This window comes from Uloborus diversus, chromosome 6, assembly GCF_026930045.1.
Source record: "Uloborus diversus isolate 005 chromosome 6, Udiv.v.3.1, whole genome shotgun sequence".
Lineage (NCBI taxonomy): Eukaryota > Metazoa > Arthropoda > Arachnida > Araneae > Uloboridae > Uloborus > Uloborus diversus.
Window position 1 is genome coordinate 159,866,025 of NC_072736.1, and position 13,154 is coordinate 159,879,178.

A 13,154-nucleotide genomic window follows, 5' to 3' on the forward strand; every position below is an offset into this window, starting at 1 on the left:
AAAAAAGAAACACATAATTCCGGTATTTTCGGACATAAAAATACCGGAAATGCGTCCGAAAATACCGGAAATTCGGTAAAATACCGGAACACAATCACCCCTGAGTAACCGTAAATAAATTTCCTAAATACATAAAAAGTACCATAGCAGGAAAGACAAAGACAAGCATTTTACAATTTTATACACAAGTATGAGTAACAATACCTACCTCAAATGACCCACATGCATTTCTTTTGCTACATTTGGAGAAGAAAAATCAACAACAATTTTCCTCTTCTTGATTGGAGGTGGTTTCACTCCTTCATTAAGCAAGTGGGATATTCGTTTGCTCAGAAAGCTAGTTTTAACTTTGACATTGATGAATCCAGGTTTAGCGATTTCCAAACTCTCTATTGCTAAATCACAGGAAACATTTGCAACGATTTTCTGAGCACAATCCATGGGAGATACTTTGGCACCTTGCTGACGTAAAACCTGACAGTGAAGAGTTGTTTTATCAATTAAAAAAATATATTTTTATTATCACAGACACAGTAAAATGAAACAAATTTTGCAGTGAAACTATGCATACATAGTCTTAGTACAAATAGTGGTTTTTCTTAAAATCAAATAAAAGAAAACAACTCATCTTTTTCAAAAAAAAAAAATACCATGGAATAGACAATGTTAGAATGAAACACAAAAAAGGTATACAGTCGACCCTCGTTAATTCAAACAAACTTAAACAAATTACTGCTAGACAAACTACTTTTACGATCCCTGTCCTATTCTATTTACACGTAAACCCTATTTATTGCTTTTTCGGATAAGACAAATTAATTTTAAAGGTCCCTTTGAGTTTGTTTCAATGAGGTTCAACTATATTGTTCTTTTTATGAATACAGTGAAACTTTGGTAACTCGACACATGGATAAATCGTCAACCCTGGTAACTCGACTTTTATTTCTCTTATGGTTGGCCCAATGCTAATTTCAATGGGTGAAAACCTTTCTAACTTGTCACACATTTGCAGGAACCCCTATAAGTCAACATTCAAATGCTATTCTAGACTACAATTTTTGCTACCAACATTCTTTCATATTGACCCTTTTTCAAAATTTTACGCTGCAGTTTTTTGGTCAGTCAGCAATTCACTGAAAAGCTCTTTTAGAGAGTTCCATCTTCTAACCTGGGGAGTTAGCCACCACACTCTGTGCTGTTAGTGCAGTTCTACAAGGCTAGGAAAGGATAAATATACCTAGTTGAGTCCTCTAGAGAAAAAAGGCACCATGACAAGTTTTTAACACAAGTGTGAGAAGGACTTTTTCCTTAACACTAGAATTACGGAAGGGGTCATTTCGACCCCAATCGAACTCTTTTTGCTAACTGCTAATCTGTGTTTTCATAAAAAGACTAATCCTTTCTTGACTTTTCCTAAATCATTGTGCTGCATAATAATAAAAAAAATTTCAAGAAAATTGTAATTCTTTTAAACCCAAACTAAAGGGTTACAATTAAAATTGTGGGCAGGTGTCATTTTGACCCCTTTGAGAAAAAAAGAACTGCGAATACACTTACTGGTGCTGAAACAGAGCAGAAACTCAAAAATGTCTCTTAGAACATATCATTTTAAGTTCTTAGAACACATCATTATTTAGAACATATATTATAACTTGAAGCATTTATAATGTTTTTGTACATAAAAGGAAACATTAGCTTCTAGCTTCTGAAATGCAACTGAAACAGCACTGTTTTTTGGAAGGGCATTTTAAACTTTAATATTTCATTATGTACACAGAAAATCTCTAAATTTTATAAAATCTTAATAAATGTAAGATAAACACTGAGGAAAATCAATGAAGATTTTCACGAATGGTATTAGCTTGAATCAACATTGATTCAAATCTATTAAAATTTTCGAGTGGGAGTGGTAAAATGACCAGCGTGCAAGTCTTCAACTGCACAGTATAAAATACATGAAGGGTTAAAAACAATGATAAGCACAAAATTATTTATGTCCACATGGTAGGATCACATAATAAACAAAAATGAGCTAGATTTATAGAAGCGGATGCAATTGGAAACTGAAATACGTAAAATACGAAAACTTACGCATCAGAGCCTAAAAAAGGTTACGTCCAATCAGTAAAATTTGGTTTTTGTGTATGTTCTAGAACTCAAAATGGCCAACTGTCAGTTTCCTTGATTTGAGCATTTTTACTCAAAATCATAGTTTTCCATGCCAAATTTTGATCATGGTTGAATTCTATGACTTTCCAAGCGCATGGATATTCTGTATGTGATGATTATTATTTGTTAAGTTTAAAGTTACTAATAAAGGTACCACATTACAATTTAACTAGCAATGATTTATTGTCATAAATGATATGAATGATTCTGAGTAAATAGGAGGGAGGGGGCAGGTAACGTTAAATAAAAATCAAATACAGCTTTCAAATGATTTCTTTAAATGATGAAAGTGAACCATTTAAGGTAGAATATAGATACAAATATGAAGAAATCTTTTAAGATTTTTAGAATTGATTTAACATGCAAGGTCTCAAAAATTCTTAATTGTTGGCCAAGATTAAGTAGATTTTTGCTATTTAAACACATAAGAACAAAACCTGAAGTAAAAAAGACTACATAATTAACAGCTTGCCTTCTAAAATCTTACTTGGATTTTCAATTACCAGAATATCTAAATCTATGTGTTTGAAGTAAAATAAAATTAAACTAAATAAATATAATGATACTTGGAAATACAGACATTAATTTCATAAGATACAATATACAAGCTAATTTATTATATTTTCATGAAAAGATGTGATTCTAACATTTTGAACACATAACATTTTTGTCGTAGAATTGCTTCAAAATCATAAACTAAAAGTTGTCTATGCAGAGGAAAAAAAGTTAGAAATCAAAATATCATCACATAACCTTTGCGAGTTAATGATATAAGTAATACAAAACTTGCCTGTGCTATATTCATAGCACTGTTACATTGGTAATCTCCAAATTTTTCAGAAGTACTCCTTGTCACACTGCAGGTAAAAGTTTTCAGTTCTGGAAAACTTTTTTTGATGCTTGATGTAAAAATGTCTTGCAAAAAATTTAATATTGAACCTTCAAGAGCAACATTTTCAGTCAACTCCTCAGCATGCTATAAAGAAAATAAAAAGATTTTTGAATATTTTACGCTATTGATTAAGAGTATACAGGGGTGCCCACATCCCCTAAGATCAGGACGCACCCCCTAAATATTGCAAAGACCCCCACCTAAAAATGAGAAAAATATCCTTCAAAACACCCCCTAAAAATTTTAATGCCTGAGGGGGGGGGGGGGTCTGCGCCATGACCCCCCCCCAGGTGGGCACCCCTGGAGTATAGAGCCTTAAATTTTATCAATAAATAATAAAATTTATTTAATCTTTATATGTAAATGGCAATTTCTGTATGTATGTATGTCCATTGGACCGATTTTAACCATTTTTTCACCATAGATAGCTACATTATCATGGAGCAACTTAGACTATAATTTATTCCTAAAAAACTTAGTTTAAAAACGTTATGATGGAAAACAGTAAATGTCATGTAATTTTCCCATTAAATGATTAAATATAAAACCCATTGTTACGAAAATTCGTTGCCTTACAACAGCAATAATAAAAGTAATCATAATGAAAATTTTTAATCAAGGCTTCTCCGGAGCAAACATGAGCTTAAAGTCATTTGAACATTTGAAAACTTTACCTTTTGCACACTTAGGGAAACATAGTAAAGAGCTTTTTTTTCTCTTTTAGTGTGTACTATTTAATTAAATAAAGCGCATGGTTTTTTAAGTGATCTTTGTTAATTCATATTTTGGAAATTCTTCAAATTTTTATATGCTTCAATTCGTGCTTTCGTTTCTAAATGAATACTCGTGCATTCTTTATATTTATTGCTATTTTATTTTTATGGGTAAGGAAGAAGTTTGATTTTTAATCACCTCAAAGGGGTGTGTTTTGAGTTCTTTCAGTTAAAACAGAAAATGAAAGAAAATAGCGATTGTTTCTCACAATTATTACTGACCCAGGCAACGCCGGGTGTTTTTTGCTAGTTTAACATATAACTGCAAAAATATAGTTTCTAAAGTACATTAGAAGGAGGGGAAAAAGAGTAATAATTAATTCTGCAGTACTTAATAAAATTCAAAATAAGTAAGAAATTTCAGCATTAAAGTCATTATGATAACAATCAATTGACTGCCGATTATCTTTTAACGATTGATTTGGCAATATACCAATTTATTTATTGGTGCATACCTAAAATAAATTTCTCATGCATGTGAATTTCTTAGGAAGTCTTACGTTCATAACAATAGCAAACTATTTGATTTTTCTTTTAAAATATTATCATTTTGTCATTGTCATGTGTACTTCAAGAATGGCAAGATTTTTTTTAAAAGTAAAAGTACATTGTCCTTTAATTTAATGATACGGTGAGCGCTAGATAGTTTAATCAGTGGGTAGTTGCTTTAAAGAATCAAATCCTCAAAAACAGAACGAAATCCAGCTTTATCATTAAAAAGCCGCCAAAAATTTTAATTAAATACACCTAATGAATCAAGCACATGTAATTGCCCTTTTCCCTAAACACCTGGTGCATCAATGCAGTATTTTTCTTTGCAATCTTATGGCAAATGGACGTTTTGTTTTTTTTTCTGTAAATAGTTAAGAGAGGGGGATGCAAGGTTTTGCCTATTTTTAGTGAGTTTTCTTGGGAAAAATCAAACCAGTGAGATGGAGAAAGATATGGTGTTGACAGGGCTTTCTGCGCTCTTGGCTTTGTCACTAGTATCGTCAACATTGGAGCAATGAGTTGTGAATTCTGAGGACCCATTGGTAGTTTTATAACAGAAAGAAGAGTACCTGAACTAATTACTACCTATTTTGATTAGCAATCAACATTTTTCAAAGCACATAAAAGAATGAATATTTTAGGTGAACGATATACTTCAAATGATATTTTATTTTGTTCTTCCAATGTAGAATTCCACATTAAGAAAAAATAATTAGGGTTAGTCAGGGTAAGTAACTCAACTCATTTGAAAATAGTTCATTTTTGAAACGTTTTGAAATGAAAAAAATTAAACCTATTGTTACGAGTTCAGCCTCTCTTCAAGAAATTCTTTAAATGACAACACAGTTCTTGAAAGAAAAAAAACACAGGAGATTTATTTACAACTATGTGCAAGAAATATCGTTAACAACTGCTAAATTAACCATAGCCATTAGGCAAATATCAATCAACATCGTAAACTCAACAATGGCACACGTATTTACATCCAAATACGCAAAAACACAGCGCAAAGGCTAATACACACAGAGCTAAATAGCGCTACAGCTCAGTCGAGACTCACTTTGAACTCGCCGCATGGCTATTTATAAACCTCGAAAGAGAGCTCTCAAATATTCCAGAAAATCCAACACCATTCTACCACTTTCTCATATTTTCTTTTTATTCCATTCACAAATCTTATCATTCAGAAATGGGAGGACTGTATACTTCAGTCAAATGTTAGGGGGTTGTATGAATATTACAAGAAACTATTTACAGGTTATGTTACTAAGATAATTTTAGATGAAAAATAATGGAATAAACGCCAAATTTAGCCAGATTATGACAAATTAATCATAAAAATAATTATTATTTACAGAATTTATAACACTATTCTCGTATTTTATCTTGGACATTATTAATAAACAAAAGTTCATCATTATTTTCTGAAATAATGGTTTAAATATTCTTAACGATTGTATTTTTAAAAAAATCAGATGGATGTCCCATTTACCTCATAATAAGGGATAAGTGGATCACCCCCCCTTTTATTGAAATTTAAATCAAGCACATCTTAAAAAGGGGTAAGGGAGTTTTACTGGATAAAGTATGTAAGTTTTTTATATGAATTATTTTCTTGGAAATGCATCCATTTATGAGATATTTATTGTCTTCTAAATCTGTATGACGGAAAATTTTAAAACAAAACATTTACATCTGTGAAATTTATTGAAAGCTTATAGGTGCATATTTTACTTTTACATATAAAGGTGTGTTGAAAAACATAACAGTTGATTAAGATCAATTTTGGTAATTAGCCAAAACTATAAATTGAAAAAGAAATTGGAAACACTAAACGGATGCATCACTTTAAAGTTGGCAGAGGAAGAACTATTATCACTTCATCCTCAGTAATAATTCCAAAATCCTCTGCAACAGGTCAATGAAAAGTCACTATTTTTATTTGTTCTTGCAAAATCCGCAGTATTTTTTTAAATTTGTATCATCAACTATCAATATTAGACCCCCAAAGCAGAATACTTGATGATGTCCTGCAACGTATAATCATTTGACTAAAATTGTTCTGCAAGTACATCAAGAATTGTATACACAAGCAACAATTGTAACCTTTTCCACAAATCGGGAACCCTAAATCAAAATCATTTGATACAGGTTTTTTTTCTTCAGTTTTTAAAACTTCACTGGTGTTATGCATTTCTGAGGAACCTAAACCGATTGAGATTCTTCAAAAATATTTTATATGGTTTCTAAAATGCATAAAAAGAGCAAAGATACAAAATTTTATAAAAATCTGAACCTAAACCACGTTTTCTTGTTTAATCCTACACGGCATGAAGGAGCAATTAAATAGTGTTAATAAATAAATAAATTACTAAAATGATAAATAAAATGAGTCGAGTTAGGGTAGCATATAATAGAACGCTTCAAAACTTTCTAAATAATTCAAATATTTTCAGGATTCAAAAAGGATTGAAATCTCAAACAAGACACAATTTTCAGTGATGGACGAGTTCAATGTTGGCAGGTTTCCAAAACATACGTTTATGGAGGTAATTGCAATGGATGAAGATTGATTGGGAAAAATAAGTTAAAGGGGAACCAAAAACGCTAGAAAAACCAGAATCTTTTCAGATTTAGAAAATGAAATTTCTGCAGAAAAGCTGCAGATTTTCTACAAATATCTTTTAACTCAAGACAAAATTTTGCAAACTCTGCATGTTTTTTTCAGTTCAAAGTAAATCTAAAGTTCCTGCAAATGACTCATCAAATTTAACATTTTTCGCGGGTTTCCCCAAATTATCGTAATTAGTGGGAATTTTAATTTTTCTTCCAATTTAAAGAAATCTGCAGCACTTCTGCAAAATTCTATCTTGAATTGGAGGATATTTGTTGCAAATCTGCAGAAATCTAGAATTTCCGCAGAAAATTTGCCTGAGTTTTCCTCTCACATTTGAACAGCATTGTTCTGCAGCTCAGCATCTGTTCTGCGATGTACGTCACAAATTTAGTAGTATTCTGCTTTGCGGCATTAGACCTACATAATACTTTTTTTTTTTTCAAATGAGGCAGCGAGAAGCAAAGGGATGTAAGTGGCAAAATTAAAAGTTTGGAGATAACCAGTACAAATGGTAGGTGAACCTCTCCTCTGTCTTGGGGCATGAGATGGTACTAGTAGCCCTGGTAGTTGCTGTTATACAGCATGATATAGAAAAAAAATTTAAATGAAAGCCTACCCAGGATGTTATCTTTCAACGCGTTTTACTCAAAACTCGAAAATGTCCATTTACATCCCTTTGCTTCTCACTGCCTCAAGTGTTAAGTTTCACAAATACAGTAGGCGCCGCTTAATGTGATCATGGTTAATGTTATCAGAATCACAAAGAACACTTGTATATTAACATGTATTAAAAAAGTTGGATATTATAACCAGTATCTTCATTTATTGTTATCACTTTTTCATAAACTTTTAAATTTCTCCCCGGCTATGTAGGGGAATATGGAGCAAAGTGAAATGTTCAAATATTTACTCTGCTTTTAGCGCCACCTGTCTAGTAATACTTTAACTACGTAGTAACACATACAGTCTATTCCAGTCAAGAAAAAAATTACCTCTAAAAATCAAAGAATATGGTAATACAAGCAATTTTCAAAATTGATACTCATATTTTAGTATTTTGTTGTAAGTCAAAAATTATTTTTGTTATTATTATTAATATTTTATAATTAAAACCTACTAATATATGGTGCAGTATTTATTTGCTTAATATTAAGCTTATTTGTATTTCAAATGCTTTGTACAGTTAGTCAAGTGCATGTGGGGCAAAGTGAAATACATAGTCCATTTCATTTACTTATTCAATCTTTCATAAATCATTTACGTATTAGAAAATTAATTGTTCCATTCAAATTCTTTCATTTAAGAATTCCCTTATTTGTTCATTCATTCAATTATTTTCTTCTTCATTCGCTATTTTATTCATTCATTTAATTTTTCTCATGTATTAACTTATTTATGTATTTATTTATTTGTTTATTGTTTCATTTTATTTTCATTTCTTCATTCATTCTTTTATTTACTCTTTTTATCTATCAAAAATATCTTTAACAATCGAATAGAAAACATTTCATTAAAAAAATTTCATTTTTCACTTTGCCCCACGAAAAAAAGAAGGGAAAAATTTCGAACATTTTTTAAAGGTACAAATTTACTGTCAAAAATAAAAAATAATGTTTCAGTGCAAGTTTTATTATAAAAATATAGTGTTTTTTCTTTATGCACCGTAATTTTCAAAACAAATTTCCAATTTGTTCATTTTGAAAAAAGTAAGTGATTTTAACCATTTCACTTTGCTCCACATTCCCCGACCTCAATCAAATAATACCATGACAAATCCTGACAAGACTAACTCTGTGTGGCATTTTGTGGTTTTCAATAGCAATGCAAACTTTTTCTAGGAATGAAACAACAAAACGTTCGTTCTCAGTGACCACAGACTCCCCCTAAGATGCCTTTCGCTTGCACATAAAAAAATTCAGTCGCTGGACCTATTTCAGGCATGGATGTAGGACCTTCATTGTTGCAGATACTGTCCGTTCATCACGAGAAAAGCCACCGCCGAAATGTCTGCGCCTGTCTACTGCTATAGTAACGAGGTGAGTCTCATTTTTTTCAAGGGAAGCTTAACATGTTGGGAAAACCGCCACGACTGCACAAAGGCGAGCAGACGAGTGGCGAAATGTCGCCATAAAGCCTTCCTGCTAACCATTGCAGAAAATGAACGAAGTCCGTTGCTATAGCAGTAGACAGGCGCAGACAATTGGGCGGTGGCTTTTCTCGTGATGGTCGGAAAGTAGTGGTCTCCCCACTTCGAGAGAATTAATGTAGCTTGAGGGAAAACAAGATTCCTTCTTATTAGTAAAGCAGAAGCAGTTTCTTTCTGTCCAGTTACCTTAAAAACTTCACTCTAAACTGTTAAACATTTAATCCATGGTGGAAAAGCGCAATTATCTGTCAAAGAAAAAACTTACAATTTTAAACGCTTCGATAGTTTACCCATGCTGGGTCAAAGAAATGCTGCAGTACAGCTAAAAAAAAAATTCAGCCATTATTGCTTTGTAAGCTGTTAAAGAATTGTGAGGAGATTGAAAACAAAGGGAAGCTAATTGAAAATTTAAACAACAAGTGAAACCATGCTGGAAAAGATAGAAAAGCTGAATCTGCTTTGAGACTGGTTTACGAATGTCAGAGAAAATGGTCATATTTTATTTCACCTATTACTATGTGATTAAAAATTGCATAACTTAGCTTCAACTGTTCATAATTTAGATATTTCCATTCTGTTAATTTAGTATTTTATAATTTAAAACTGCATTCAAATGAATCATTGTGATTTAAATTTGAGGTTGCAAAAATAAATGCTCCTTAATTGAAAAATAAATTATTTTGTGTCTCCTGGGTTCTTTTTGGTTACTGTTATCAGTCGGTTATTGTTATCAAATTATATTTGACCCAAAGTGATCAAATTAAGCGGCGCCTACTGTACATAATCACCAGTTTTAGAAATTTTGTAGCTGAACTATCAATTCCTACTTGGTCATCATAGTTGTCTGGTATATTTTCCTAATAAATGCTTCAACTCAGTTGCTTTTGATTTTTAAATTCTCACTATTATGGGGGCTCCCACTTACCTCTAAGAGCAAAAATTTAAGGGGTAAGAGGGACCCTCCTCTTAAACTCATGAATAAAATTTTGAACAAAAATTCTTGTTGCAATATGCACTTTAATTTAAACTATACACAAAAGTTGGATTTTCATAAAAAAAAAATAATATAAAAACTGACCTGGAAACATTTCTTTAAAAAATGTAGCTTGAAATCGCAAAAAAATATTTTTCAGAAATTTTTTTTGACTAAGTTCTATGACCCAAAAAGAAAAAAAAAAAAAAAAAAAAAAAACCAAATGTATGCAAAACTTAACACTGTAATGAAATATCACATGACCAGCGTAAAAAAGTATATAGAAACCATATCTATATTTCAGTTTTAGGGGGTTGACCCACTTTCCCCATCCAACACTACATATATTTGTTTTATTGAAACAAAACTTTTTTAAACAAACATGATTCATATAAGCAGGGATCACTGTATATCCCCCTATTGTGATAATTGTACCCTTAGGTATTGATGTTCTGAAATTGTACTGCATCGAAATAAAACTACAAACATACCCTTTTTAAAATTCGAATTCTGTATTCAAGTTTATCATTTTCCGACATCAACGCAGCAACTTCAGGAGGAACATCTGCAGTCAAGTCATCCAGATTATTTTCAATTTTAGAGACCTCCTCCGAAATTTTTTGGCACAATGTGTCCTGAAATAAAAGAGTAAAATAATCAAAATACAACATTTTTAGACACACAGGTAAATAAGAGCTGACCTGCACAATTTCAAAAGTTTGAAGTATAGTAGTTTCTCTCTTTCATGGATTTTAAATTACAAAATAATTAATTTGTTTATGGAATACTGTGGTACAATGTTAAGAGATTGTTTCCATAGTGAAAGAAAATGAACAGAAACAGAATCTTTCATGGCAGATTTTCTTACAAAGAAATAATGCCCCCAGTTGCAAAACCTTGATCAGAAAAATTGCAAGTTTTATGCTTTTAAATAAATACTTATAAGTGACAATGGGTTAACACAAGGGTTGTCCGTAAAAAAAGTTTCCCTTTTTTTTCAATGATTTTTTACTTACACCGAGTAATACATCAATGGAAAGCTTGGACTTTAACATATTTTTCAACATAGTCCTCATTGACTTGGATGCACTTTTTCATCCGGGTTACCATCTTTTTTATGCCTTCGTCACAGAGTTGGCCGAATTGGACCCAATTGGGTTGGACCCAATGGTTTTTTTTTGAAAAAACCCATTTAAAAAAACCCATTATTTAGCCCACTTTTGGGTTTTTTTAAATTTTCTGAGAAGTTTTTAAAAAAATTAACTAATTTAAATACTTTTACAATTTAAACTTCTTTTTTATTTGTTCTTCACCACAGACAATGAACATAAAAAATGAATTTTGAACTTTAATAGTATTTCTTAACTCTTAACGGCATAAAAAAAAATACTTCAAAGATTTTAAATAAATATATTTAACTTTTTTCTTTAACTGGTCAATAAATAAATCAAATTATCTTGACCAAGTCCTGTCACGTCTGATTTTCTCAATATTTGTAGATTGTACAGAGGAAACTAATCTAGTTAAAAGGCTTTCATGTGAATTATTTTCTGCTAACCAACACGTCACAAATCTCGAATAAACACAAGGTATATTTTTTAGAAATAAACAGATTTTACAAACGGTCGACAGAAAACAGAACAGGTACAGTATTTTCATTATCTTACGAAAAAGTTTAATATTTCTTACTCTGTACACAGAAGTAGAACAACGGGCAACATAAAATTCAAAGAAATGTCTCGATTAAGCTGGAATTCAGTAAAAAGGGATTTAAATTACTTGAGGTTCTACAATAGTTTTGCATAACAAAATGAAATACAATAAAGTAAAATGCAAAAAAAAAAAAAAAAAAAAAAAAATAGTAATTAAAAACGAACAATAGATTTTATCACTCGAGAAGTAACTTTGCCTTAACTGTTGGTAATAATAAAAATTAAAAAATCTAAAACTTCACCATTCTTGGGTTTTTTTGTCTTGTATACTTTTCTTCAGAAAATGCTGAATTTTAACTAGTTTTCCAGCTTTTTTTTTACCCAAAGACAATTTTTGCACTTTGTCCATATACTTATGCTACAATATGCTACAAGTACCCCACATTTTCCCTAAAAAAAGACAAAAAAACCCACATTTCTTTTAAAAAACCCAACTTTAGTTGGGTTTTTTTGGGTTTTATTTAAAAAAAACCCAAAAAACCCTGGGTCCATGGGCTTTTTTAAAAAAACCCGGGTTTTTGCCAACCCTGCTTCGTCATTGAAGTTTCCCGCCGCGTCGCGAAGGTAACTCAGAACCTCTTCTTTCAGCTCTTCTCCAGTTGCGAAATTCGTACCACCAAGATGTTTTTCAAAACCAGGGAAGAGGAGATGATAATCGCTTGGGGCCAGATCCGGGCCGTAGGGAGGGTGTAGGACTTTCTCCCCTCCCAACTCCGTAATGAGCGAGGTGGTTACATGAGCTGTGTGCTGACGAGCATTGTCCTGTTGAAAACAGATTCCTTTCGTCAGCATGCCCCTTTTCTTGTTCTGTATGGCTCTTCTAAGATTTTCAGCGTTTCACCGTCTTCTGACCGCACTTTACATTTGGTGGGAGAAGAAATTGGGAGCTGAATTGGCATCCATTCTTAATGGCTGCCAAAACCACACTAAAGGTCTCAGCGAGTTCAACAGAGTGGGGATGTGGAGGGGAGAGCCCAAGCTGACCACTAGGGTTGCCAGATTGAGCGTAACAGCAATTTGTGCGCTCGCGGCAAATAGGGAAACTTACTTATGGACAACCACCATACATTGAACAAATCTGAAAATTAAATTATATTTTTTAGTACTTTCTTATTAGGTAAATTTAAACTTCTGTTGTTCGTAAATGAATTTTCAAATAACCTGCAGTAAATTAGTACATCACTCAGGAATAGAAATGTTTGATACGATTGTACTGTGTGCACAAAGAAAATTTTCCATGACTAGAAATCTATGGCAGATTTTTAAATAGGCAACATAAGCTATAGCGGAACTTTTGAATGTTGAAATTTCTTTAGTAGCTAGTAAAACCCCGAGTGTTAATTTTGTCAAATTTCTTAACTTTTGTAAGAAATCTAGCAT

General features: G+C 31.8%; 1 protein-coding gene across 1 annotated transcript in view; it reads right to left on the bottom strand.

The window, feature by feature from the left end:
* The window catches only part of LOC129225317 (arginine--tRNA ligase, cytoplasmic-like), a 59,298-nt gene that overhangs the window by 26,582 nt on the left and 19,562 nt on the right, over positions 1 to 13,154 (bottom strand). The window contains exons 2-4 of the mRNA XM_054859909.1: positions 10,554 to 10,697; positions 2,960 to 3,145; positions 209 to 474 (exon numbers count right to left, since the gene is read on the bottom strand). Coding sequence (XP_054715884.1) covers positions 209 to 474; positions 2,960 to 3,145; positions 10,554 to 10,697 — 596 coding nt within the window. The remainder of the gene's footprint in view (positions 1 to 208; positions 475 to 2,959; positions 3,146 to 10,553; positions 10,698 to 13,154) is intronic.